The 25829-nt window shown below is 46.3% G+C and overlaps 3 protein-coding genes across 4 annotated transcripts in view; 2 read left to right on the forward strand and 1 right to left on the reverse strand.

The window, feature by feature from the left end:
* The window catches only part of Cers5 (ceramide synthase 5), a 30290-nt gene extending 21044 nt beyond the window's left edge, over positions 1–9246 (forward strand). Inside the window, 9 exon segments of the mRNA XM_041642752.1 lie at positions 157–214; positions 3256–3306; positions 3873–3965; positions 5062–5190; positions 5286–5392; positions 6161–6317; positions 7100–7111; positions 7113–7208; positions 8422–9246. Of these exon segments, the coding sequence (XP_041498686.1) occupies positions 157–214; positions 3256–3306; positions 3873–3965; positions 5062–5190; positions 5286–5392; positions 6161–6317; positions 7100–7111; positions 7113–7208; positions 8422–8637 (919 nt within the window). The 3' untranslated portion in view covers positions 8638–9246.
* Positions 9247–18974: 9728 nt separating this feature from the next.
* LOC121441411 (peptidyl-prolyl cis-trans isomerase-like 3) lies at positions 18975–19520 on the forward strand. The gene has a single exon (XM_041642540.1). The coding sequence runs from the start codon at positions 18975–18977 to the stop codon at positions 19518–19520; it is 546 nt and encodes a 181-aa protein (XP_041498474.1).
* A 3189-nt stretch (positions 19521–22709) lies between these two features.
* LOC121441476 (cytochrome c oxidase assembly protein COX14) lies at positions 22710–25573 on the reverse strand. Of its 2 annotated transcripts, none has more exons than XM_041642690.1 (2): positions 25312–25573; positions 22710–23025 (listed from the first exon to the last, which is right to left on the reverse strand). In XM_041642690.1, the coding sequence occupies exons 1-2, from the start codon at positions 25562–25564 to the stop codon at positions 22829–22831; spliced, it is 450 nt and encodes a 149-aa protein (XP_041498624.1). In that variant the 5' UTR covers positions 25565–25573; the 3' UTR covers positions 22710–22828. The 2 variants fall into 2 exon arrangements, with proteins under 2 accessions (XP_041498624.1, XP_041498625.1); XM_041642691.1 differs by having other exon boundaries at positions 22710–23125; positions 25312–25467.
* Positions 25574–25829: the final 256 nt, after the last annotated feature.

Here is a 25829-nt window from a genome sequence, read left to right on the forward strand (position 1 = left end):
AAGGAAAATCAAGCCAGTGTATTTCTGTGGGAATCTATTTTAACAGGCGCTCCAAGCTGAGTCTGGATTTTTAGAGATCAGTTTTGTCCCAATGTTGTTATCATGATTTCCCTTGTTTAGATTCATTTATCTAACCTGTCCTCTTTGCTCACCCAGGTGGAGACTAACTTTTTATTTATGTATATTCTGCTATGGAATTAGATTTCTCTGGTTGGTGAGTCTAAATTTTTTTGTCTTCTTTTTGTGCTCTAAATATGTCTAGATGCCTTGGTTTCTAGAAGTAAACATTAAATACTTTCAGTTGCTTATGTTTCTGTTGTGATGCATAGCCTCAGTGTATATCCAGTTTATATGTAGATTATATGCAGGATATATACTAACAGACTATCGTCTACCTTGGGTTTGACGTCACTAACCTCAAGGCCTACTATTTCCTCTAAATAATGTTAGTAATTAAGTCAAAGCCATACTTAGTGATTTGCAGAGCCCTTCCTTAAATTCTTGTTCTTCCAAGAGGAAATGGAATTGATAATTATTTATTTGTTTTGTTTTGAAATTTGCTCTCCTATGTAGCCCTGGCTGGCTCTGGAACTTGCAAGTTAGATTAGGCTGACCTGGAACTGCTTCTCCCTCCAAAGTTCTAGGATTAAAAGCTTGTACTATCACGCCTGCCTCACCTTAATTTTTGAGACAGGCTCTCTCTCTCACTAAGCCCATGGCTCACCTGACTTTCCCTGCCCTCGCCTGCCCTTGCGCACTGCTGGTGTTGCACAGTTCTGGTGTTTTATGTGGTAGCTGAGGATTCTAACAGGTTCTCAGGCTTGGATAGGAAGCGCTTTATCAACTGAGTTCTGGCCTTTGCTCCCAAAATGTTGTTTTTGTTTTAAGACAAGCTGTCCATCAAGAGTGGTATGGAAACCCTGTCTTGAAAAACAAACAAAAAGAAGAAGAAGCAGCTCTCATTATGAACTCCAGGCTTGCCTTGAACTCATGACAATCCTCCTGCCTCAGTCTCTCAAGTACTGGATTTAGAGGCAAGATACTATCGTGCCTGGATTTTTTTTTTTTTTTGAGACAGGGTTCTCTGTGTAGCCTTTGCTGTCCTGGAACTCTGTAGACCAGGCTGACCTCAAACTCACAGAGATCCACCCTACTCTGCCTCTCGAGTGCTAGGATTAAAGGGTTAAAGGTGTGTGCCACCACTTCCTGGTTTATATATTTTAATTTTTTGTGTTTTTTTTTTTTTTTCGAGACAGGGTTTCTCTGTAGCTTTGGAGCCTATCCTGGAACTAGCTCTTGTAGACCAAGCTGGCCTCACTCACAGAGATCCACCTGCCTCTGCTGGAATTAAAGGCGTGTGTAAATGTAAAATTTTAAAAGGAAGAACAAAGAAAAGGGAAAAATATTTAAAAGAAAGACAGAAGGAAAGAAAGAACAAGGAACTGGAGTGATGGTCAGTGGTTAAGAAGGACTGCTTCTTTTTCGGTGCCCAGCAGCTGTGTCATTTGCCTCACAGCTGCTGTGAATCCAGCGTAGGGGAATCAACACCCATTTCTAGCCTCTGGGTGCTGACACGTGTGGCAGATACATACTCATGAATAAATGTTAAAGGGATGAGATGTGCAAAAAGTGGGGCAGGAGAGACGGCTCAGAGGTTAAGAGCACTGATTGCTCTTCAAGAGTTCAATTCCCAGCAACCACATGGTAGCTCACAACCATCTATCTGTAACCCTCTTCTAGCCTCTGTGGACACAGCATGCATGTGGTAGACAGAAGTGCACCCATACACATAAAATAAAATACAATGAAAGAGAACACATACTGCTCTTGCAGAGGACCACCTGTAACTCCACCTCCAGGGAACCTGACACCTCTGGCCTCTTCAGGCAACTGCACTCTGTACACAGACCAATACACACAAAAATTCAAGGATTCAGATTGAGAAGTGGCACATAGGTTAAGATGCATGCTGTTCTTGTAGATCTGAATTCCGAAATTCCTAGCCACCCACATTGGGTGACGCACAATCACCTGTAACCCCGGCTCCAGGGGATTTGACGTCCTTTTCTGGCTTCTGGGTACCCATCCACATGCACAAACTCAAAAGTGTTCCCATCATTTAAATAAATAATATTGAGTCTTTTTTAAATTTTGGACTAGGAAGATAACTGAGTTGGTCAGGTGCTCCCCATGAAACCATGAAGGTCTGACTTGGGATCTCCAGTGCCTTTGTATATACCCCCAGACCCAGCCAGTCTTTGGTTTGTTGACAAAAGGCCTCACTATGTAGTTCAAGCTGGTCCAGAACTCATTGTGTAGCCTAGACTAATCTCCAGCTCAAAATCTAAAACTTGGGAGGCCAAGGCAGGAGGGTTGGTTTTTGTGAGTTCAAGGCCAATCTGAGTCTCAAAAACAGGAGCCAGGCAGAGGCCGGCAGATCTCTATGAGTTCCAGATCAGCCTGGTCTATAAGAACTAGTTCCAGGGCCAGGCGGTGGTGGCGCAGGCGTTTAATCCCAGCACTCGGGAGGCAGAGGCAGGCGGATCTTGTGAGTTCGAGACCAGCCTGGTCTACAAGAGCTAGTTCCAGGACAGGCTCCAAAACCACAGAGAAACCCTGTCTCGAAAAAAACCAAAAAAAAAAAAAAAAAAAAAAAAAAAGAACTAGTTCCACAACAGGTTCCAAAGCTACACAGAAAAACCTTGTGTTGGAATGTAGGAATGGCTCAGTGGTTAAGAGCACTGAGTGCTCTTCCAGAGGACCTGAGTTCAATTCCCAGCAACCACATGGTGGCTCACAACCATCTATAATGAGACCTGGCGCCCCCTTCTGGCCTGCGGGCACACATGGAAGGAATGCTGTACACATAATAAATAAATAAATCTTAAAAAAAAAAAGAAAAACCCTGCGTTGAAAAAAAATCAATTAAAAAATAATAAAAACCAGAGATATTTTTTTTCTTTTCTGCCTCATTTGTTGTGATAGTTTGCTTTGGTGGTTTTTGTTTTTGTTGTTGTTGTTGTTTTTGAGACAATGCCTTGCTAGGTAACCCTGGCTGGCTGCTAACTTGCTTTTTGGTTCAGACTTGATATTGGTGTACCAGCTTCCCAAGTGCTGGGATCACTGGACCACCACACCTAGCTCTTCTCATTCTTGTACCTCTAGCTTAGATAAAAGATCTGTATAGGATAGATCTTGTAACAGTTGTGGGGCGGGGAGACTAGAGCCAACCTGTATTCTCTGTTTTTTTCTTAGACGCCTTGGTTCTGGGACACCCGACAGTGCTGGCAGAATTATCCATATCAGGTAAATTCTAAGACCTTGTATGTGTGTAAGGTAAGGTGGTGAGAGTACATTGTCAGTCCAGGTTAGGTAGCCAAGGTGTGGTTCCCTGATACCGTGGGTCTTATATCCAGGTCTCTATATCTGGGGTCTAGAGCAGAAATACTTTAGTGAGCTTTTGTCCAGGTTATGTGTATGCATGTCTTCTACTGTCCTGGAAAGAAAAGCAGTTCCCTGGTGTTGCTAAGTTCCTTCCTGACTCAGGAGCTATTAGTATCCTCATAAGGACATCTATGTCTGTACCTTAAAAGTCTCAGGGAAATGAAAGACCTGGATTAAGGCAGTTCTGTCCAGAATTTCAGATACTGATGAGATTGTGGTGTCTGTGTTAACCTTACCTCACTCTAGAAGTGAGAAGCAAGATGAGTTTACAGGGATGCAAAGGAAAAGGTCGACTTCTTATACTGATCCAGTCTCAGCTGTTGCAGATCTTGGGAAACAGTGAAGAGGAAAAGAAAGAAAGAGTGTGGGTGCTGCTGAGATGGGTGCACCTGCCTAGCTGCTGTTGTGGTTGCTCTTTTCTCTTCCAGCCGCTCTCAAGAGAGCTTTATTACTATTACATCATGGAGCTGGCTTTCTACTGGTCTCTTATGTTCTCTCAGTTTATAGACGTCAAAAGGAAGGTAAGTTGTCAGCCCCTCGGCTGCTGTCTGTCGGTCACTACCATCATCACCACGCACTCTGCCTCATGAGAGTGGCTGTGACAGAACTGTCACTAGCTTTCCATGGTGTTTCCAGAAGTGAGACCTAACTAATGATGGACATTGTTTAAGGTGCTCAGGGCAGAGAGGAGAACAGCAAGGCCGTGGATTAATAAGCATGTTCCTTCTTTCTTTGCTCTCCTGTTCCTCTCTATCAAATTACCCATAATTAAACAGAACTTAGGGTACCAAGGTCCAATTCAGAAAAAGGCTTGATTTTAGAAAACAAAAATTAATTCTTCCAGGTACTTTTGTTTCACTGTGACTATAGCCCCTGACAGGAGCTCTCTAAAGATGAAATGTTGGTTTTGGCTCACAGTTTGAGAGTTTCCGCCATCTTAGCAGGGAAGGTGTGGCAATAGCTCAGTTCATAGCCACAGGAGGAGTGGTGGGACAACCAGGAGCAGGGAAAGTGCCCTAGGAGATGCTGGCCTGGTGTAGCCTTCAGAAGGTAGCCCCTAACCTGCTGCTAACTGGGGCCCACCATTCCTAAGGCTCTGCAGCCTCTCAAGGTAGCTCAGCAGCTGTGCAGAAGTCACCTAGAATATGAGCCTGTCAGGGAGGACACTTCACAATTAAACCACAATTCTAATAATTATTTATATGATATAAAATATATATAACTTATATAATATATAATATGTGATGTGCAAATAACATAATAACTACTTATTTTATTTATAAGACTTAAGTTTTTTTCAGTTTTAATTTGACGTGTGAACCCAAGGAAAAAGAACTTAAACCCAAAAGCCAGAAGTCTTTGCAATTAGATGAACTGTTTAGCTAATAAGCAGTTCTCTGGGACTTTTAGGGTTAATTTGGTTATGTGTCATGTGTGAGTTCAGGTGCTCACAGAGGCCGGAAGAGGGTGTCGGATCCCTTGGCGCTACAGTTACCAAGCACTTGAGAGCTACCTCACATGGGTGCTGGAAACCAAAGTGATGTTAACTGCTGAACTAAGGGAGCTTTGGGTGGCAGGCATTCGTCCAGCCTCTCCTTTGCTGCCATTTCTTCCTAGGACTTCCTGATCATGTTTGTGCATCACTTGGCCACCATTGGGCTTATCACCTTCTCTTACATCAACAACATGGTTCGAGTGGGAACTCTGGTCATGTGTCTCCATGATTCCTCAGACTTCTTGCTGGAAGTAAGAGCCCGACTTGCTGCTTCATCTTTCCTCTCCCTTTCTTGACCTGTGAGAACTGACTTTTTCCCCTACTCAATTTTTTTTCTTTTATCCAGGCTGCAAAGCTGGCCAATTATGCCAAATATCAGCGGCTCTGTGACAGCCTCTTTGTGATCTTTAGTGCAGTCTTTATGGTTACACGTCTAGGAATCTATCCATTGTGGTAAGTGCTCAAGGTGGTGAACTGTGGCAGGTATCTAATGATAACTTTTTGCTAGCTTAGTTTTTCTGTTCTCTTCTTGCCAGTCAAGCACTAAGAACCCTAGTGCCCTGCCTTTTCCTTGACCTAGACTGACCCTTTGTGGACCCTTACAGGACCTTGGCTGCCTTACGTAGTGTTTCTAGTGAGTCAGGGTGTGTGCGTTATTTACTCCTGGCTTCTCTTGCTATTTCTGCTGCAGTCTTCGGTCTGTGCTTAAGTCACTCTCACTCCTTTGCCCTCTTTGGCACTGGCTACAGGGATTCCGGCTTTTTTTGCTTTGCTCGTGCTGTATGCCCCCTTCCTCCTCCTGACCGGCACAGGCATGTGCACGCACTTCTCTTCTATACTCATTACCTAGACCACAAACCTAGTGACTGTGCTGGAAATTGGCTTAGTCTCAGCAATCACTTATTGCTCTCTGTCCCTAAGAATCTAAACCATTCTAGGGTTTGATTATAGGCCTATTGCTGTCCCAGTGTTGTGAAGCTGCATATTTGAAGTGATTAATAGTAAGTTACCCCATCACTTCCTAAGATTCCATTTCTTCCTCTTATCTCAGAAGGTAAAAACACATTAGGCTCCTGTGTTTATTTTATTCCCTATGAAAGAATATTCCTGTTATTGCACTAATGTAAAGTGTGCAGAAGAAGCCCAGAAGACTGTCCAGAGGACTCAGCTTCCCTCTGCCTAACTGGCCTCTAGAGCCTGACTGTTGTCTCTTCCTCCTAGGATTCTGAACACAACCCTCTTTGAGAGTTGGGAAATGATTGGGCCCTACCCCTCCTGGTGGCTCTTCAATGGCCTTCTCCTGATCCTACAGGTTCTGCATGTCATCTGGTCCTACTTAATTGCACGAATTGCTTTTAAAGCCTTGATCCGGGGAAAGGTAAGACCATGTAGGAGCATGGGTATTCTGCAGCAGACCCGCAGTTATAGGAGCAACCCACAGTCAGGCTAGGGATGCAGTTTAGTCACTAGCGTGCTGTGTGAAGACCTGGCTTTGGTTCCAGTACCACATAAACCAGGCCTGGTGCCATATGCATGCCAGCAATCCCAGTGCTAGGGAGGTGATGTAGGAAAATTAGAAGTTCCGATCTTTCTTTGCTACATAGTGAATTTGAGGCCAAACTGGAATACTTGACACCCTGTCTCAAAAATAAACAAAAAAGAATGGCTATCGATGGAGAACTGCAGATAGAAACTGGAAAGCCAAATGCTTGGGATGTCTCGGAACTGTAAGGTAGCTCACTAGCTGTTCTAAGGTGACCATGCTGCAATACACAAGATTGGTTTATATTAGGAACTAAACATCTGCCTTGCTCACTGTTTGGTTTTTAGTGCACAGAACACAAAGAAAGATACCCCTGCCTTTTAGGACAGTACACCTAGCTAACTCCAACCCCAGGAGGCACCATTTAATGACAGGACATAATTGAAATCTGCAAGTTTTAAAGCAGACAGACTGTCAAGCCAGAACGCTGTCAGTTATGCAGAATTCCAAGTGGGTCAGGCTCTGCTAAAGATGTTAGTTCCAGACTGCACAGATGATGTAACCTCGTCATTATTCCTGATGGCTGTGATTGGTTTCAGGACTTGTGTGGTGCGCCTATGCATCTTGTTGTAGCTCCTGGACATCTCTCTTCTCCTCCGCCTTTCTTTCCTGACTAGGTGACCTACCCAGGGAGGACTAGACCCAGACTCTGTGCCTTCTGCTCTCCTTTCAGCTCCTCCCTCTTTTCTATGCCTGCTGGGATCTGCACAGTTTCATCCTTTGCATGTAAGTGCATCTGTGCTTCTAGTGTTGAGAGAAGTACCTGTCTGAATGGGTCCTCCTTCCCGCTGTCCTTCCTGGTCCCATCTGTCTTGGTCTCCTTCCCGCTGTCCTTCCTGGTCCCATCTGTCTCGGAATGTGCTCACTTGCCCAGCTTAACCTATGTGACTGTTGTTGACTGGAGCTGAAGTTACCAAAGTCAAGGACTAAGTCTAGTCTTTAACGTGTTTTGCTTTTGAGCCTTTCCACCTCAGGTCTGGAGACATTCTACCCTCTGGTGGAAATCCCCTAGACATCAGGTGATCACAGCTCCTGATCAGAGTTCAGAGTCAGCAGCTGCAGTTACTGCAGTCACAGAACTCATCTAAACAAATGTCCTTCCTTTGTAACAACAGCTAGAACTGTGTCCCTCACCACAGAGCTTCGTAAACAGCGCTACATTGCTGCTTGTGTGTTAAAGGGTCATCATCCTCACACAGGTTTCACTGGTTTCCTCTCCTTTTTTTAAAAAATATTTATTTATTTATTTATTTATTATATTATGTGTATAGCATTCCTTCCACTTGTGCCTGCAAGCCAGAAGGGGGCGCCAGGTCTCATTATAGATGGCTGTAAGCCACCATGTGGTTGCTGGGAATTGAACTCAGGACCTCTGGAAGAGCAGTCAGTGCTCTTAACCTCTGAGCCATCTCTCCAGCCCTCCTCTCCTTTTATTTTTATGGCCCAATATTGTGCAGGGCGACTAATTGGAAAATGCATCCATAATCTAAACCTTTCATTTGAAAATAACAAAACAAAGAGCACATGTAAAAGGCAAAGTCAGCATCAGGAAAGCTCTCCGAGAGCACTGTCTCTCCACCATTCTTGACTTTACAGTGCCTAGGGATGCCCAGTAATAGCAGAACTACTGAAAACGTGTCATGGGTCAGTATGGGGAGTAAAGCGGAACTCGGGATAACCAGGGTGGATAAATGCAGTGCCCACGGTCATCAGAGGTAAAACCATGACAGCGGTCATTTGTATTGGCCTTCCAGTTCTTTGTGGTGGAAGAGGGAAAATGTATTCACAGTGGCACCCAATGATTTAGATAATATTTTGAATCAGCTGTCACCTGAATGTAGGCTAGATCAAAAGCTATGCAAAAGTGACCTTTCTGAGATTGGTCCTGTGAGTCTATGGAGAGTAGCATAATTACTGCCTTTGGTCCTGCCCCGCTCAGGTGTCTAAGGATGATCGCAGTGACGTAGAGAGCAGCTCAGAGGAAGAAGAAGACACCAGCCACACAAATAACCTCTCTGGTCGCAACTCCAGCAATGGTGCCAACTGTGTGAATGGCCACATGGGAGGCAGCCACTGGGCTGAAGAGCATGGGACTTGTAAGGCTGTTGGCAACCCGTTCTTTGGGACCTCCTCACATCTGCAGGCCTGCGACTAGATGGACTGCAAGGCACTGAGGAGGATCAAAGAAACAGTTTCATGTTTTAAAGAAACTCTGCTGTTTTGTATTTAATGCCCCTGGTCCTTTCAGTAATGTTATTTGCTCTGTGTTTGTATGTGTTTGTGTGTTTGTGCATTGTGCATGTGGATGAGTTTCATCGACAGGTTTGGGGCACAATTCTGGACCACTAGGCACAGCCTAGTCACTTCTGAACCCACCTCAAACCAGCGTTGGCTGCGTCTTGAATTACGCTGTTTGTCTCCAGACCATCTGCGTCCTTGTCCCATGGCTCTTGAGGCAAGTTCCTGGTCCATCTAAATAAATGGTGCCACCAGATCCAGCTCCAGACCTGGGGAACAGTTCTTCTGGAGCAGGAAGCAGTGTTTCACCTGATACCCAGGACCACTGTGGCCTCTAGCTACATCTCCTTCCTACCATCCGATAGTGACAGGGACAACTACTCATGCCCTGCTTTTTACTCACTGGTACGCAGGGAGGGGTGGAAAGGATGAGCTGAGGTATGGAGAGCAGCAACCACTAGGTGTGCTGAACAGTTTTATACTATTGTTTACTCTTCTGTAATTAAAGTGTTTCAGCTCTTCTCTACTGTCTTCGTCTCTTTAGTGACTGTCATCAATGCCCTGGTTAAATTTGGGGTTATTTGTTTGGAGACAGGGTCTGTGAGACTGGCCTCAGACCCGACAACCTGCTGCCTGAACTTCCTCGGTGCTGGGCTTACAGACATACACCGTAAGATTTTCTCCCCAGGGGCTGGAGAGATGTTTCAGCAGTTAAGAGCACAGTCTGCTTTTGCAGGGGTTTGGTTTCTAGCACCCAGCCATATAGGGCAGCTCAAAACTGCCCATAACTCCAGTTCTGAGGATCTGATGCCTACTTTGGGCTTCACCGTCACCTGTATGGGTGTATACATATACATAAAGTAAGTTTTCTAAAATAATTATTTCTAATTCAAGAAAAATTTGGACTTCAAAATTTTCTTTCTCTGCATGCTAAGAAGAATTAGCCAAAATGGCTATATCTTTGAGCTTTATGTCTTAAGAAAAAAGTGAGGGGCTGGAAAGATGGCTCAGTAGTTAAGAGCATTACCAGCTCTTCCAAAGTTCCTGAGTTCAATTCCCAGCAACCACATGGTGGCTCACAACCATCTGTAATGGGGTCTGGTGCCGTCTTCTGGCCTGCAGGCATACATACAGACAGAATATTGTATACATAATAAATAAATATTTTTTTTAAATGACATGTTTAATTGGTGTGCTGGCTACTTTTATGTCAGCTTGACACAATAATTATCTAGTCATTTTGGAAAAGGGAACCTTAGCTGCGAAAGTGTCCCAGCTGTATTGGCCTGTGGGCAAGCCTAATGGCGCATTTTCTTAACTTGATTGATGAATGGGGGGTGGGAGGACACACAGCCCATTGTGGGTGGGGTCATCCCTGAGCTGATGGTCCTGGGTGCTGTAATAAAGCAGGGTGAAGCCTGGCAGTGGTGGCGCACACCTTTAATCCAGCACTCAGGAGACAGAGGCAGGAGGATCTCTGAGCTCAAGGCCAGCCTGGTCTACGGAGTGAGTTCCAGGACAGGCTCCAGCTCCAGGGATATTTGACATGATAAAGCAAGGTGAGCAAACCATAAAGACAAAGCCAACAAGCAGCTCCCCTAATGGCCACTGCGTCAGCTCTTGCCTTCAGGTTCCTGCCCTGTGTGAGTTAGTGTTTGAGCACAGCAGCAGAAGCTCTAAGACAAATGGCCACAACAGCATTGCTCAGCAGATAAATGTAACAACCAAAGGAGAGTCTGGAGAAGCTAAGACACCCTTAGAACACCTGTTCTCACCACAGAGCCATGGGTATGCCATGTTCTTCTCTTTTGTGTTTTAACCCATGGAGAAAGTAGTCCTAATACAGATTTTTCTCAAGGAGTAATTATATTCCAGAATAGATTTCTGCTTGGTGGTCATTTAAGTTATAAAAATATCTCTAGAGAGGGCCGGAGAGATGGCTAAGAGGTTAAAGCACTGGCTACTATGACAGAGGTTCTAATTCCCAGCAACCATGTGGTGGCTCACAACCATCTATAATGAATCTGGCGCCCTCTTCTGGCCTGCAGACATACATGCAGGCAGAACACTGTATACATAATAAAATCTTTAAAAAAAAATCTCTAGAGGCTTTATGTACATGGTGATGGTGAAGAAGGTTGAAAGTGCTGTATCAGCTTTAGTGCTTGTAATTGAGCACTTGGCTGAAACATGATTTCGAGGCCAGCCTGAGCTACACAGTAGAGACTTTATCACAACGAAGAGGAAATAGAGTGGGGCCGGGGAGTTTAGTGGTTCAGAGCATCTACTGCTGCTCTTCCAGAGGACCCACAGGTGGCTCACAAACATCTAGGGTTCCAGCCCCAGGGATATTTGACTTCCGGGCACACGCATATTTGCATACACCCATATACATGATTAAAAATAATAGGGCTGGAGAGATGGCTCAGTGGTTAAGAGCATTGCCTGCTCTTCCAAAGGTCCTGAGTTCAATTCCCAGCAACCACATGGTGGCTCACAACCATCTGTAAAGAGGTCTGGTGCCCTCTTCTGGCCTTCAGGCATACAGACAGACAGAATATTGTATACATAATAAATAAATTTTTAAAAAAAGAGTGTGTTAAGTATTTGAAAAAAAAATAATAATAAAAGCCGGGCGATGGTGGCACACGCCTTTAATCCCAGCACTCGGGAGGCAGAGGCAGGCGGATCTCTATGAGTTCGAGACCAGCCTGGTCTACAGAGCTAGTTCCAGGACAGGCTCCAAAGCCACAGAGAAACCCTGTCTCGAAAAACCAAAAAAAATAAATAAAAATAATAAAACAGTGCTTCACCTATGGGACATACTTTCAGTTCCAGCACTGGACACAGAGGCAAGCAGACTTACGTGAGTTTGAGGCCAGCTGAAGCTAGACAATGAGACACTAGCTTTTCTTGTTTGTTTTTGTTTTTCGAGACAGGGTTTCTCTTGTAGCTTTGGAGCCTGTCCTCTTGTAGACCAGGCTGGCCTCGAACTCACAGAGATCTGTCTGCCCCTGCCTCCTGAGTGCTGGGATTAAAGGTGTGTGCCACCACCACCTGGCTTATTTATTTATTTTTAAAGGAAATGGAAAGGAATATTCTGGGCTGAGAAGACAACTCAGTGGATAAAAGCCTCATGACATGAGTTTGATCCCTGGGCCCCACATGGTAGGAGAGAACGAACTGCAAGATGTCATCAGGTCCTCCCCCCCCACACACACACACACAAAGAAATAGGCATTGTAACTCACTAAGGTAGAGGCAGTGGCACTAAACATATAAGATGCTGGTTTTCAAATACTGAGGGTCGGGGAAAAGGAGTTTCTGAGCAGTCATTCTTTCAGAGCTAATCAGGAAGGCTGGCAGTGCTTCTGAAGCTGAGAAGCCAGGCGGTGCTGGTGCATGCCTTTAATCCCAACATTCTGTGAATTCGAGGCCTGGCCATCTAGGATCACGGTAAGACTGTCTAGAACTGACACATACCATTTGTATTTTTTAGCTGTATTTTTAATCTGTGCTGGGTGTGTGATGAGAGCAGGCCCTGAACTGAAGCTGTGCCATTGAAAGGTCTATTGAATCCCTATCCCCTTCATCTTTGCTTCCCAGCCACTGCGATAAGAGAATCTCTGCTGTACTCCAACAGCAGAGCCAAATGTAATGGACTGAGACAGGAGCCTATTAGAATTGCCTTTGCTCCCTGACTCCACCCCTTCCCCTTTTATTGGATTAATTTTTAAAACTGTTTATTAATGGGTATGCAAGTGAGCCATGTTTTTGTGTAGAAGTCAGAGGACAACCTGTAGGAGCCAGTTCCTTCTACCATGGGTATGAGGATCGAATTCAAGTCATCAGGCTTGCACCGCGAGTGTTTTTCCTGTTGAGCCACCTCACCAGCCTGGGGAGTTATTAATTTTACTCAGTAGAGAGTGTTTTCTATATTCTGGGCACCAGTGTTTGCTTTATCATTACTAGGTTTGTATATACATACTCGTATGCATGCTATGCAGATGTCAAAAGACAACTTTGTGGAGTCGGTCCTCACCTTCCGTTTTTGTGTGGCCCTGGGGATTGAACTCAGGTCCCCAGGCTCAAGCAGCCAGCACCTGCACCTTCTGAGCCATTTGGAATTTAGTGGTGGTTAAGATTCAGTGTTTTGTGTAGTATCAGGCAGGTTTCTCCAGAGAAATCCCAGAGGGTAATCTGAAATTAGTTTCGTGTGTGTATGTGTGAGCACAGTGTATGACATTTTGCCTGCATGTATGTCTGATACCAGAAGAAAGTGCTGGATCCCCTGGAATTGCAGTTACAGACAGTTGTGAGCCACCACGTGGGTGCTGGGAATCAAATGCTGGTCCTCTGGAAGAGAAGCCAGTGTTCTTACCTGCTGAGCCATCTCTCCAGCCCTGAGAGTACAACTTGTCTGCAGGAGAGGGCAAGCGGGTGTTTCCTAGACTACACAGGAAACACATGTGAGCTTTCAAATTCACATGAAGTGGGGAGGGACAGGGTTTAGAATTTTCCAGCCTCTGGTTCCACAGCCCCAGTACACAAACATCCTTGCTTTTTCTTTGCTGAATGAGTGAACTGTTTTTAATCTTTTTCCTCAGGACTGTTTTAACTGGCAGAGCTCTGTAATCAGCTCCCTCCATGTAGCTAGTCTTGTGTGTGTGTGTGGTGTGGTATGTGTGTGTGTGTGGTTTTTCGAGACAGGGTTTCTCTGTAGCTTAGGAGCCTGTCCTAAAACTAGCTCTTGTAGATCAGGCTGGCCTCGAACTCCCAGAGATCCGTCTGCCTCTGCCTCCCGAGTGCTGGGATTAAAGGCGTGCGCCACCACCGCCCGGCTCATGTAGCTAGTCTTGTTGATTATATTTCCTTTTTTAAGATTAACTTTTTTTGTTTGTTTGTTTGTTTTTGGAGGCAGGTTTTCTCTGTGTAGTTCTGGCTGTCCTGGAACACAAAGCTCAGCTTTCCTCTCTGCTTCTCGAGTGCCGCCATGCCTGACTGGGTTTATTTACTTTTATTGTATGTGTATGAGTGTTTTGCCTGTATGTATGTCTTTGTGCATGTGTGCCTGATACCCAGAGAGGCCAGAAAAGGGCAGTAGGTCCCCTGGAACTGGAGTTACAGACAGCTGTTATGTGGGTGCCAGGAACTGAACTCAGATTCTCTGGAAGAGCAGCCAGCTCTCTTAATCACTGAGCCATCTCTCCAGCCCCGTTGTCTATTGAACTTAACCAAAGCCCTTAAGTTACTTTGCTTCACCTCCCCTGGGAGCTGTGTGAAGTCATACTGTATTATTTTTGGTTTCCAGTTCTGTCTTTTATGTCTCTTTCTTGGAAGCCCATCTGTCTCTGGATGCTGGACTCACGATATTTTAGTCTGCCTTACGCCAGCACGTGTTTCTCTCATACACTCCCACATCACTCCAAGCATAACTCCTTTTCTGCCCAGCAAAGTTCTAGTCCTGTTTTGTTTTTCATTATTTTAAATTTAATTTAGGGTGCTGGAGAGATGGCTAAGTGGTTAAGACCAATTACTGCTCTTGCAGAGGACCCGGGTTTGGTTCTCAGCACCCACAAGGCAGTTCACAAGCCTCTGTATCTCTAACCCCAGGGGATCCTATGCCCTCCTCTGGCCTCTGTAAGGTCCTGCATGCACATGGTACACATAAACTAATGCAAACATATACATATACACTATAAACAAATAAATGAAAAGTATTTGTTTACTAAGTCTTCAGAGATAAGGTCTCACTCTGTGGCCCTGGCTCTCATCGAACTATATAGTCTAGGCTGGCCTCAACTTCTTGAGTATTCTGACTTCCACACGGATAAATAAGTGTGGTAAAACATTTTAAAAACCTCATGTTGGGGGCTGGAGACATGGCTCAGAGGTTAAGAGCAGTGCCTGCTCTTCCAAAGGTCCTGAGTTCAATTCCCAGCAACCACATGGTGGCTCACAACCATCTGTAATGAGGTCTGGTGCCCTCTTCTGGCCAGCAGGCATACACACAGACAGAATATTGTATACATAATAAATATTTAAAAAAAAAAAAAAAAAACCTCATGTTGGTCCTCACTTTGTTTTACCTTACTGTCAGAACATATTTGACGGCTGTTTGGATACGGCGTCTTTAAGAGCTCTGTGAGCCCCTTCCCAACAATCCGGACACTCCCCAGTTTATCCATCCACATCCACCTTCACATTCTCTTTAAATGTATTTTGTAAATATTTTATTTATGTGTATGGGTGTTTTGCTTGCATGTATGTCTATGTACTGTGTGCTTGCCTGGTGCTGGTGGAGGCCAGCAGAGGCCATCAGATCCCCTGGAACTGGAGTTACAGATGGTTGTGGGCGCTGGGACTCAAACCCCAATCCTCTGGAAAAGCAACCCAATGTTCCTAACCACTGATTCATCCTTTCCAGTCCCTTATTTTTCTCTCTTTTTTTTTTTTAAGTTTTGTTTGTTAGTTTGTTTATTTTTGAGACAGGATTTCTGTGTAGCCCTGGCTGGTCCTAAAACTTTCTACATAGACCAAGCTGGCCTCAAACTCACATAGAGCCGCTTGCCTCTGCCTCCCAAGTGTTGGAATTAAAGCGGTGCACCACTACTTCCTGGCTGAGATACTGCTTTAAAAAAAAATCGTATGTGTGTGCATGTCACAGCACACATGTAGCAGTCAGAGGATAACTGTGGGTATTAGTACCCGCTTTTCACCATGCGAGTCCTTGGAGCTCATGTCAGGCCTGATGGCAGCAAGCACTTTTACCCACTGAGCCATCTTGCTGTCCCTTGACATATTTTGATAAGCTTAGAATTTAGACGTCTTCGATACAGGTCAGCTTTTCTACATTATATACAAATTATTTAGTCTTTTCTGTATTGTGATGACATTTCTTTCACTCTGAAATATAAACACATCCTAGTCACTCTGTATGTTAAAGAAAATGTGTATTTAAAATCCTACTAATCTTTTACTCCTTGAGATGACCATTCTGAAGACAGCAGGAAGCTGGTGTTTAAACCATGAATATGACTTACTGTTTGCTTCCTCTGGTAGACAGCCCTACTTCACCCTGGTCAACACACGTGATCTTTATTGTTAGGACTGCATATGGTCACTTCTTATTTCTTTTGAGGCAGTCTCACTGTGTAGCCAGGCTGGCCTGGAACTCTCAGAGATCCCCCTATCTCTGCCTCCTTCAGTACTGGAATTAAAATCAGGTGCCACCATGCCTGGCAAGTGTCACTATTTAGATATGCACAAGTTTATACGTTGGTCCAGGACATCCTAATACATCTGTTCTCTGTACAAACTTGTACCTTGATCCTAATATGTTTGCTCTCTAACTGGTTTTTCCTGCTTCTTCCTGATGGGTTGGGCATTGCACATATAAACATCAAATAAAACGAAACCTTTAGAAAGTTGTACTTTTTTATTTTTTATTTTATTTTATTTTGCTCTGGTTGTACTGGAACTTGCTCTGCAGAGTGGGTGATTGATCTGCCTGCCTTTCCCTATTGAGTGCTGGGATTAAAGGTATATGCCACTACCACCCAACTAATTAAAATTTTTTTAAAGATGTATGGTGGGGTGTCTTGAGACAGGGTTTCTCTATGTAGCCCTGGCTGTCCTGGAACTCACTCTGTAGACCAGACTGGCCTTGAACTCATAGAGTTCCACCTGCTGATGCCTCCCAAGTGCTGGGATTAAAGGTGTGTGCCACCACTGCCCGGCTAAAGATTTATTTTTATGTGTGTGTCTTTGGCCTGCATGTATATTTGCACCATGTGCTTGCAGTGCCCATGATAGTCAGAAGAGGAAGTCAGATCCTTTATAACTGGACTACAGATGGTTCATTATTGACACAGGTGCTGGGAACTGAACCTGGGTCCTCTGCTAGAGAAAGAACTCTTTCTTTGGATTGTTGGGGTGTGCTGTAGCACAAATAAAAAAAAAAAACAGAGACAGATATTGGGGATCAAGATGAAGATCAGAAAAGCAAAACTGCTAAGCCGTGGAGAAGTCTTAACCTCTATCAAGGCTGGGCAAGGCTGCATACTGAATCCTGAGCCTGTCTCCTCCCGTTTCATATTCCCCTTTAGTGCTGGGATTAAAGGCATGTGACTCCTTCGTACTGAGATAAAGTTGTGAGCCACCACCACCTGGATCTGTTTCTGCATTGATCTTGTGTACCCTGGGTGGCCTTAATCAAGAGATCCATCTGCCTCTGTCTCCCAAATCCTGGGATTAAAGGTGTGTGACACCACTGCCTGGCCTCTGTGGCTTAGTTTTACCCTCTGATCTTCAGGCAAGCTTTATTTATTAAGACATAAATACTGCAGTCCTGACCCAGTCACAGAAGAAGCAAGATGTAACTGCCTCACTTAATAAGGTACCCAGCCATGAGGCTAACATAGACAAGAATGATGGGCTAATATAAGTTATAAGAGTTAATAAGAAGCCTGAGCTAATGGGCCAGTCAGTTTATAACTAATGTAGACCTCTATGTGATTTCTTTGGGACTTAGCAATTGCAGGAACAAGGCAGGATAGAAAACTCAGTCAACAAATGGCTCCCACATGGACAACTGTATCTACATAAAGCCTGAGAGAACTTGGGAAGTAATTCTAGACAGAAAAGAATAGAGTTAAGCATGACTTATTAATAGCAGCATTTTTTTTCAGATGGGCTCTGCTTGCTAGAGGCAAGCGCTCTCATTTAAGAGAAGCTTCCTGATTCAGCTTTAGATGTAAAACCTTGCAGCTCTTTTAAGAGGTCCTGCCACAAAACACTTAAATGGTGTTGATGAAAAGCTGACCACATGCCTTTTCGTTTTCAGCTGTAGCAGGAAAAAAGCTGCATTGTTTTAAAATGCCGGCTTTCTGGGCCATCCTGCCAGCGCAAACTCTGACTCTTTCAGAGAGGAGGTCCAGCTACAGAACATTTGAGTGTGGTTTGTGAGCAAACTGCTGAAGCTTGCTTGTTGGCAGGGACCTTGAAATACCATAAAGCTGTGGCAATTTATACAGCTACAGCCAATACCTCTGCCATAAGGCTGGAATCTCAGAAAGCTAAAGAATGGGCTGGATCCAGCCATCAAAGCCACAGCTTTAATCCTAGTCATATTGCCTAGCAAATTAAAGACTCATGTGGTCAGAAAAAGAGTATACAATAGGGGCTGGAGAGATGGCTCAGTGGTTAAGAGCATTGCCTGCTCTTCCAAAGGTCCTGAGTTCAATTCCCAGCAACGACGTGGTGGCTCACAACCATCTGTAATGAGGTCTGGTGCCCTTTTCTGGCCTGCAGGCATACACACACAGACAGAACATTGTATACATAATAATTTTTTTTTAAAAAAAGAGTATACAATAAAGAGAGATTCAAAGACGAAGAAAACTTCTAAATGGTTTTCAGTGTGTTAAAAATATATGCAAGCTAAAGGTTAAAGTCCTTAAAAATAAAAAAGAGAGTAGTTGGGTGTGGTGGCACACACCTTTAATCCTAGCACTTAGGAGGCAGAGGCAAGCAGACCTCTGGATTCAAGGCGTGGTGGCACACACCTTTAATCCCAGGCTTTTCTGTTTCTGCAGAGGCAGCTCTGAGCGAAGTGGGCGAGTGTGAGGTAACAGCGTTTCTCCTTTGATTTGTGCACTCGCTGCCTGTTGCACCCATGTTTTATTTCCTAGGATGGTCTGTAGTAATAAGAGCAGCGGGGCTGCGTCCCCAGCACCCCGGCCTCCTGCTAGCTTATGCCCGAAATAACAACACACAAACTGTATTCATTTAAACACTGCTTGGCCCATTTCTATCTAGCCTCTTCTAGGCTAATTCTCACATATTAATTTAGCCCATTTCTAATCATCTGTGTGTAGCACCCCAAGGTGCGCTTACCGGGAAGATTCTAGCCTACGACCATCCTGGGTTGGAGTTCATTGCGTCTGTGTCTGCCCAGGAGAGGGGAGGATGGCGTCTCTGAGCTCACTTCCTCTTCCTCCCAGCATTCTGTTCTGTTTACTCCTCCCACCTATGTTTTAACCTATGGGGCCAAGCAGTTTCTTTATTACTTAACCAATGACTTTCTTCCATAAATGGTCGTGGTGAACTCTTGGGCTGGAGAGGGACTTAATTGGAGAATGCATACTAGTACTAGTGTCTGCTACTATGGGAAAAGCGCTTTTAAATACATTGTCAGGACTGGGAACTCATCTTCAGGTTTTCTGTGCAAGTCTTCCTGGAGCCATCAAGAGGATGTCTGTGACGTTGCATACAGATGTGGGAGATATCAAAATAGAAGTCTTCTGTGAGAGGACACCTAAGATGTGTGAGAATTTCTTGGCTCTTTGTGCCAATAATTACTACAACGGCTGTGTATTTCATAGGAACATCAAGGGTTTCATGGTTCAGACAGGAGACCCAACAGGCACTGGATGGGGAGGCAGCAGTATCTGGGGCAGGAAGTTTGAGGACGAGTACAGTGAGTATCTGAAGCACAATGTTAGAGGTGTTGTATCTATGGCTAATAATGGCCCAAATACCAACGGATCTCAGTTCTTCATCACCTACGGCAAGCAGCTGCATCTAGACATGAGGCACACAGTGTTTGGAAAGGTCATAGATGGTCGGGAGACTCTGGATGAACTGGAGAAGTTACCAGTGAATGAGAAGACATACAGACCTCGTAATTATGTGCACATCAAGGGCATGACTATTCATGCCAACCATTTGCTCAGTAGCTGGCAAGTACTTGGCAAGCTCGTCACTGAAACACGCCCATTGTTCTTTATCCAGTTCTGATTATGTCGGAGATGGAGGTCCTTCTGGTGTTTACAGTAATGACATCTGTCGGGGAGGCCCATAGTGTTCGCCCCCCAGTTGTGAGCATATTCTGTACCAGTACTGCTATTCAGTGTTTAAATACAAAGCAAGGCCTTATTTAAAAAAAAAAAAAAGAAGCCTGAGCTAATGGCCCATCAGTTTATAACTAAAAAAAGAAAAAAAAGACATAAATATCATATAGTATGTTTTTGTAATGTAGAAGCTTATAAAATATATGGCAGGTACGGAGATGCAGGGTGTAATCTCACACCTGAGGAGCAGAGGCAGAAAGGTCAGCTGGGCCCACACAGCTAAGTGAGACCCTGCTTCAAAAACTAAGTAACAAAAAGTAAACATATGGTTCATGGCAAGCAAGTTCTAAAAGGAATGGGGGCAGGAATCTCTCCTTTTGGTGAGGCTTTTCTTGAATGCACCTTTTGATATTTTATTTGGTGGGGGATGAGGGCACACATGCCATGGTGCACGTGTGGTGGAGGTGGGCACACATGCCATGGTGCACACGTGGTGGAGGTGGGCACACATGCCATGGTGCACACGTGGTGGAGGTGGGCACACATGCCATGGTGCACATGTGGTGGGTGGGCACACATGCCATGGTGCACACGTGGTGGGCGTGGGCACACATGCCATGGTGCACACGTGGTGAAGGTGGGCACACATGCCATGGTGCACATGTGGTGGGTGGGCGCACATGCCATGGTGCACATGTGGTGGAGGTGGGCACAGATGCCATGGTGCACGTGTGGTGGGCGTGGGCACACATGCCATGGTGCACGTGTGGTGGATGGGCACACATGCCATGGTGCACATGTGGTGGAGGTGGGCACAGATGCCATGGTGCACGTGTGGTGGGCGTGGGCACACATGCCATGGTGCATGTGTGGTGGGCGTGGTCACACATGCCATGGTGCACGTGTGGTGAGGGGGGCACACATGCCATGGTGCACGTGTGGTGGAGGTGGGCACACATGCCATGGTGCACACGTGGTGGAGGTGGGCACACATGCCATGGTGCACGTGTGGTGGAGGTGGGCACACATGCCATGGTGCACGTGTGGTGGAGGTGGGCACACATGCCATGGTGCACGTGTGGTGGAGGTGGGCACACATGCCATGGTGCACATGTGGTGGGTGGGCACACATGCCATGGTGCACGTGTGGTGGAGGTGGGCACACATGCCATGGTGCACGTGTGGTGGGTGGGCACACATGCCATGGTGCACGTGTGGTGGAGGTGGGCACACATGCCGTGGTGCACGTGTGGTGGAGGTGGGCACACATGCCATGGTGCACGTGTGGTGAGGAGGTGGGCACACATGCCATGGTGTACATGTGGTGAGGGGGGCACACATGCCATGGTGCACGTGTGGTGGAGATGGGCGCACATGCTATGGTGTACATGTTGTGAGGGGGGCACACATGCCATGGTGCACGTGTGGTAGAGGTGGGCGCACATGCCATGGTGCACGTGTGGTGGGTGGGCACACATGCCATGGTGCACGTGTGGTGAGGGGTGGGCACACATGCCATGGTGCACGTGTGGTGAGGGGTGGGCACACATGCCATGGTGCACGTGTGGTGAGGGGTGGGCACACATGCCATGGTGCATATGTGACCAGAAGACTTGTGAGGTCAGTTCTCACACCCACCATGCGGGTCTCCAGGATCAAATTCAGGTCATCAGGCTTGGCTGAAGGCTCCCATTAAGCTATCTCACCTCCCTTGAGTACACTCTTCTTTCAAATCCTCTTTCCATCTCTGCAAGAGCTATACACAGACTGAGGAGGCACTATGTAGCAGGGTTCAAGATCTACTCTTCCATGTTGGCTTTATCATGTGATCTGCTTTACCATATGCTAGTCAACAACCCTTCCTTTATAATCTAGCACTCTTCCATATTGCTGCATTAGTCCTACGCGATAAGGGCCTGCCTTCCCTGGTCCAGACAAATGGCCCCATTCCTTAGACGTAGTAATTGCTCACTTGCCGAGAATGCTTTTTTTCAAGGGGTCTGCATAATGCTAGTAGAGACTGGAGTTATGTCTCAGAGGTAGCATGCATGTTTACTTACAGTATGCACAAGGCCCTTCACCAAAGGTAAGCAAATAAGCCACGCAGTGGTGGCGCACACCTTTAATCACAGCACTTGGGAGGCAAAGGCAGGCAGATCTCTCTGAGTTCTAGGCCACCCTGGTCTACAGAGCTAGTTTCAGGACAGCTAGGACTGTTGCACAGAGAAACCCTGTCTCAAAAAACCAGAGTTAAGCAAATCAACAAATTCTGGAACAGCTTTTTTCTGAGATGCTACAGCCCTATAATGCTGATAAAACTGAGTCTCTCAATCCATGGATGATGACAATTGAGTTCCAGCAACCCAAGTGTAGTGATTTGAATGAGAATGGCCCTTACAGACAGGTATATTTGAGTCCTTGATCCCCCAACTGGTGAACTATTTGGAAAGGATTAGGAGGTGTGGCGTCACTGGGGTAGCTCTCTGCCTTGTGCCTGTGGACCCCATGTTGCCATGCCTGTCGGCCTGCTGCCATACGATCCACCACGAATGGACTCACCCTCTGGAACTGTAAGGCCCAAATGAACTCTCCTCTGAGTTGCCTTGCCGTCTTCACAGCAATAGAAAAGATAGTGGCAGGCTTGGTGGCGTACTCCTTTAACCCCAGCACTTGGGAGGCAGAGGCAAGAGGATCTCTGTGAGTTCAAAGTTAGCCTGGTCTATAGAGTTTCAGGACAGCCAAGGCTGCATAGAGACCCTTTCTTTCTTTCTTTTTTTTTTTTGGTTTTTTTTTCGAGACAGTGTTTCTCTGTGGCTTTGTGGAGTGCTGGGATTAAAGGCGTGCGCCACCCCCGCCCGGCCTAGAGAGCCTTTCTTAAACAACAACAACAGTAAAGCAACTGAAGCAACTAAGCCACCAGGCTATGGTTGGAAAACTGTAAGTCAAGGCTCTACCTCCAATCCAAACATTCTTTTTTCATTTTCTTTTTTTTGAGAGAGTCTCTCTGTATAGCCACGGCTGTCCTCAAACTCACAGAGATCCGCTTTTCTCTGCCTCCCAAATGCTAAGATTAAAGGTGTGCACCATCACACCCAGCTCCAAACTTTATTTGGCTACACAAAAACACTAAGACACAAACATGTCAAAATATTTAATCTCTGTAATGAGCCTCAGCCTCACACTGCCACTTATCCGACAGCCTCCACAAACTGTCAGAAGGGCACAAGCCAGGAGGACCGCAGACACCACGGCACTTTAGTCCAGCAGGTTTGAGAGCCATCGTGGCCCTAGCTCTTGCCATGGATGGTGTGCAGGGGAGGTCTTTCCATCGCATGCCTCAAGCCTGCTGCTCAGGAGGAAAGGCTGAACTCTACAGGACTCCCGATGTCTTCTGTTCTTCTGCAGCCTGGCGCCGGGCACTGCGCAGCTGGAAATACCGGTAGGCTCGGACACTGCAGAGGTAACCCCCGTATACAGTGAGCAGCATCATGGAGGCAGAGAAGGTCTTGTAGCCAATGTCAGCTAACTGCTTGGCAGTTGGCATGTCTTCCCCTACAACAAACAGACTGGAGTTGGTCTCCAGGACAGGCCTCATCTCCCTCCGTAGAGCCATTCTTTATCGTCTACATCTTTACTTCATTGATGCAGCCTGGGACAGCGACCCCGCGACCCCACGTGGAGCTCTGGACTTAGAGGGTGAATAGAGGCTGCACGTGAGGTAGACAGAAGGCCGGGAGCAGGTGCATCTGAATGCCATCACAGCCAACACCCAGCCCTCCTTGTCTGTGCTTTAAAAAACGATTAGCCCACCCAGACTGTGCTGGGAATCAAACCCAGGTCCTCAAGAAGAGCAGCAAGTGCTCTTATCTGCTGAGCCATCTCTCCAGCTTAGAACATTTTAATCAGACTGCTTAATTGTGGTAGTCAGATTCTACCCTCATGTTAGGACCCGAGGGTAGAATCAAGCATGCGGGGAGAGGGTGGGTCCTAGTCTCAGTTTAGTGATACTGAATAAATCTCCTTTTTCTGTTTTTCACTATTAATCTGCCTTTTTCAGTTTCCTGAGACTTATTAGGACTTTCAGGACACAGGCTCCGGCCCTCAGGGGCAGTCGGTTAGGACCACCTGATAAACAGGAGACTGTCTCTAGTTAGGTCCAAGGTTGAAGTCAATTTAGTGGGAGAGGGGCTCTAGGCCTTAGGTAAACACTGGGCTCCAGCAGGCTTTAAATCCTGCAAGATCCACGTGTCTAGTATTCTTCCAGGTCAGAGAAAAACTGGTTACTACGAGCATCACAGCCGCCTCACCACAAAGATAAAAATTAAAATACTTAGAATTTAGATGGTGGGGTAACAAGAATGGGAAGGTAACGAAATCAAGAAAATTCTAGGTGTTTGTGCTTTTTCGAGACAGTCTTGCTCTGCAGCCTTGGCTAGCCGCACAATCCTCCTTTCTCTGCCCACTTAGTGCTGGAATCACAGGGTACCAGTCACCTAGCCATGCTGACATGCTGGCTCCATCTTGTTCACTGATAAGGATCTGTGTATGTTCTAAAATGGGATGGAGCCAGGCGATGGTGGCGCACGCCTTTAATCCCAGCACTCGGGAGGCAGAGGCAGGTGGATCTCTGTGAGTTCGAGACCAGCCTGGTCTACAGAGCTAGTTCCAGGACAGGCTCCAAAGCCACAGAGAAACCCTGTCTTGAAAAACCAAAAAAAAAATAAAAATAAAAATAAAAAATAAAAAAATAAATTAAAAAAAAATAAAATGGGATGGAGCTCAGTTGGGAGAGTACTTGCCTAGCACGCACAAAGCCGGGGGTTCAATCCCAGCACTGAATTCAGCGGAGGAAATCCCAGCACCCAGGATGTGAGGCAGGAGGATCCTAAATTCGAGATCAGCCTTAGCTACTTAATGAATCCCAGGCCAGTATGGGCTACATGAGACCCTACCCAAAAAAGTGGGGGAGGGGCTGATACAAACAGAAGCAAATCCAGGATAAACTCAGAAAAACTGAAATTAGAAGCTCAGGTACAAGGGTCAGCTTTGGAAATAAGAGAAACTTTTGAGATTGGTAAAACGTTTCGTAGGACATCTGATGCGCATTTTTTTTTTTCCTACAAAAGCTGTTAGGAAATGTAGGAATGGACTGCAGGTTACAGAAAAAAAAAATACGGGAAGAATAATCAGGATAAATGCCACAAAGGTGCAATCGCAAGGGTTGTGAAACTCTGACTTTCTACCCTCAAACGTGATAGAGCTCACGGCTCATGTTTCTGGAAAGTTCAGAGCCCCTCATCATAGACCCCTTCGCTCTAGTTCTGGGTTTGGTCCGAAACACTGTCCAGTTGAATCAAACACACACAAAAATAAAAATCGCTTGGAGTCCACAGAAAAGGGCTTGTGACTAACGGATCAGAAAAGGAAAGCAGGGGACCCCATAGTGTGTCAGATCGGCAGGTGGTGAAGACCGGAGAGACGCGGCTTTGCGTGAGAAGCTAGCGGAAGCTCTTGGGTTGGGCTGCATTTATAGGAAGACGGGCAGATTTAGCAGAGGGAGGGCAGTCAGGGGACCGGGCGGTTGCGGTCGTGGTCGCGGCCACCCGGCTAGCGCAGCGGACGCGGGCGCCGCGCGCTCTCTAGGGCACAGGCCGAAGACCGGGGGAGCGCGCGAGCCAGGGAGCTTGGGAGGGAGGCGGGGAGAGCAGGCGAACGGAGCCTCCCGGTCCGCGGCCTACCTGGATGCTGCAGCTGGGCCGCGTCAGTCCGCCACTTGCAGTCAGAGTCGGGCGCCAGAAACCACCCGAGCGCCTCAGTCACTGGTGCGAAGCCCTGGCCGTGACCCCCGCAACCCTGCGAAAACCCGCCCACTGAGGCGGGAGCCGGCTTCAAACTTCCGTTTCCGTCTCTCTCTTCCTGGCTCCGCACGCTCAGACTCGTCTTCCTTTCCGAAAGGCTCATTGAATTCTGGGGGTTGTGGTCCTGCTTCATCAAAATCGCTTCTTGGTACCCCAAACTTGGAAAACCGGAAAATTTTTAGCCAATCCTCAGTTTACGATGCTGTGACGTAAACTGTAGCTAGGGAGAGTCTCTCGGACTCCTACAGAGACGGACCGTGCGCCCCCTAGTGCTTGGAGCGGCCCTTTACAGGGTGATCCGTATCGGACCTGCACTATGGGGCCACAGCACGAGGAATGACTCGCTAGTGTTTCTGCCTTGTGCGCAGCCTCCTCGCATGCAGGCTGCGTTGCTAGCC

This window comes from Microtus oregoni, unplaced genomic scaffold (assembly GCF_018167655.1).
Source record: "Microtus oregoni isolate MIOR12 unplaced genomic scaffold, Mior012 000077F_ref0000221, whole genome shotgun sequence".
In the NCBI taxonomy this organism is placed as follows: domain Eukaryota; kingdom Metazoa; phylum Chordata; class Mammalia; order Rodentia; family Cricetidae; genus Microtus; species Microtus oregoni.

Excerpts from the sequence above, each read along its gene's own strand:
- LOC121441476 (XM_041642690.1), bottom strand. The coding sequence starts at position 25,564 with ATGAAGCAGGACCACAACCCCCAGAATTCAATGAGCCTTTCGGAAAGG. Across the intron at positions 23,026-25,311 it reads GGCCCAGCTGCAGCATCCAG|TGTCCGAGCCTACCGGTATT; the intron begins GTAGGCCGCGGA and ends TTACCTCTGCAG.
- LOC121441411 (XM_041642540.1), top strand. The coding sequence starts at position 18,975 with ATGTCTGTGACGTTGCATACAGATGTGGGAGATATCAAAATAGAAGTC.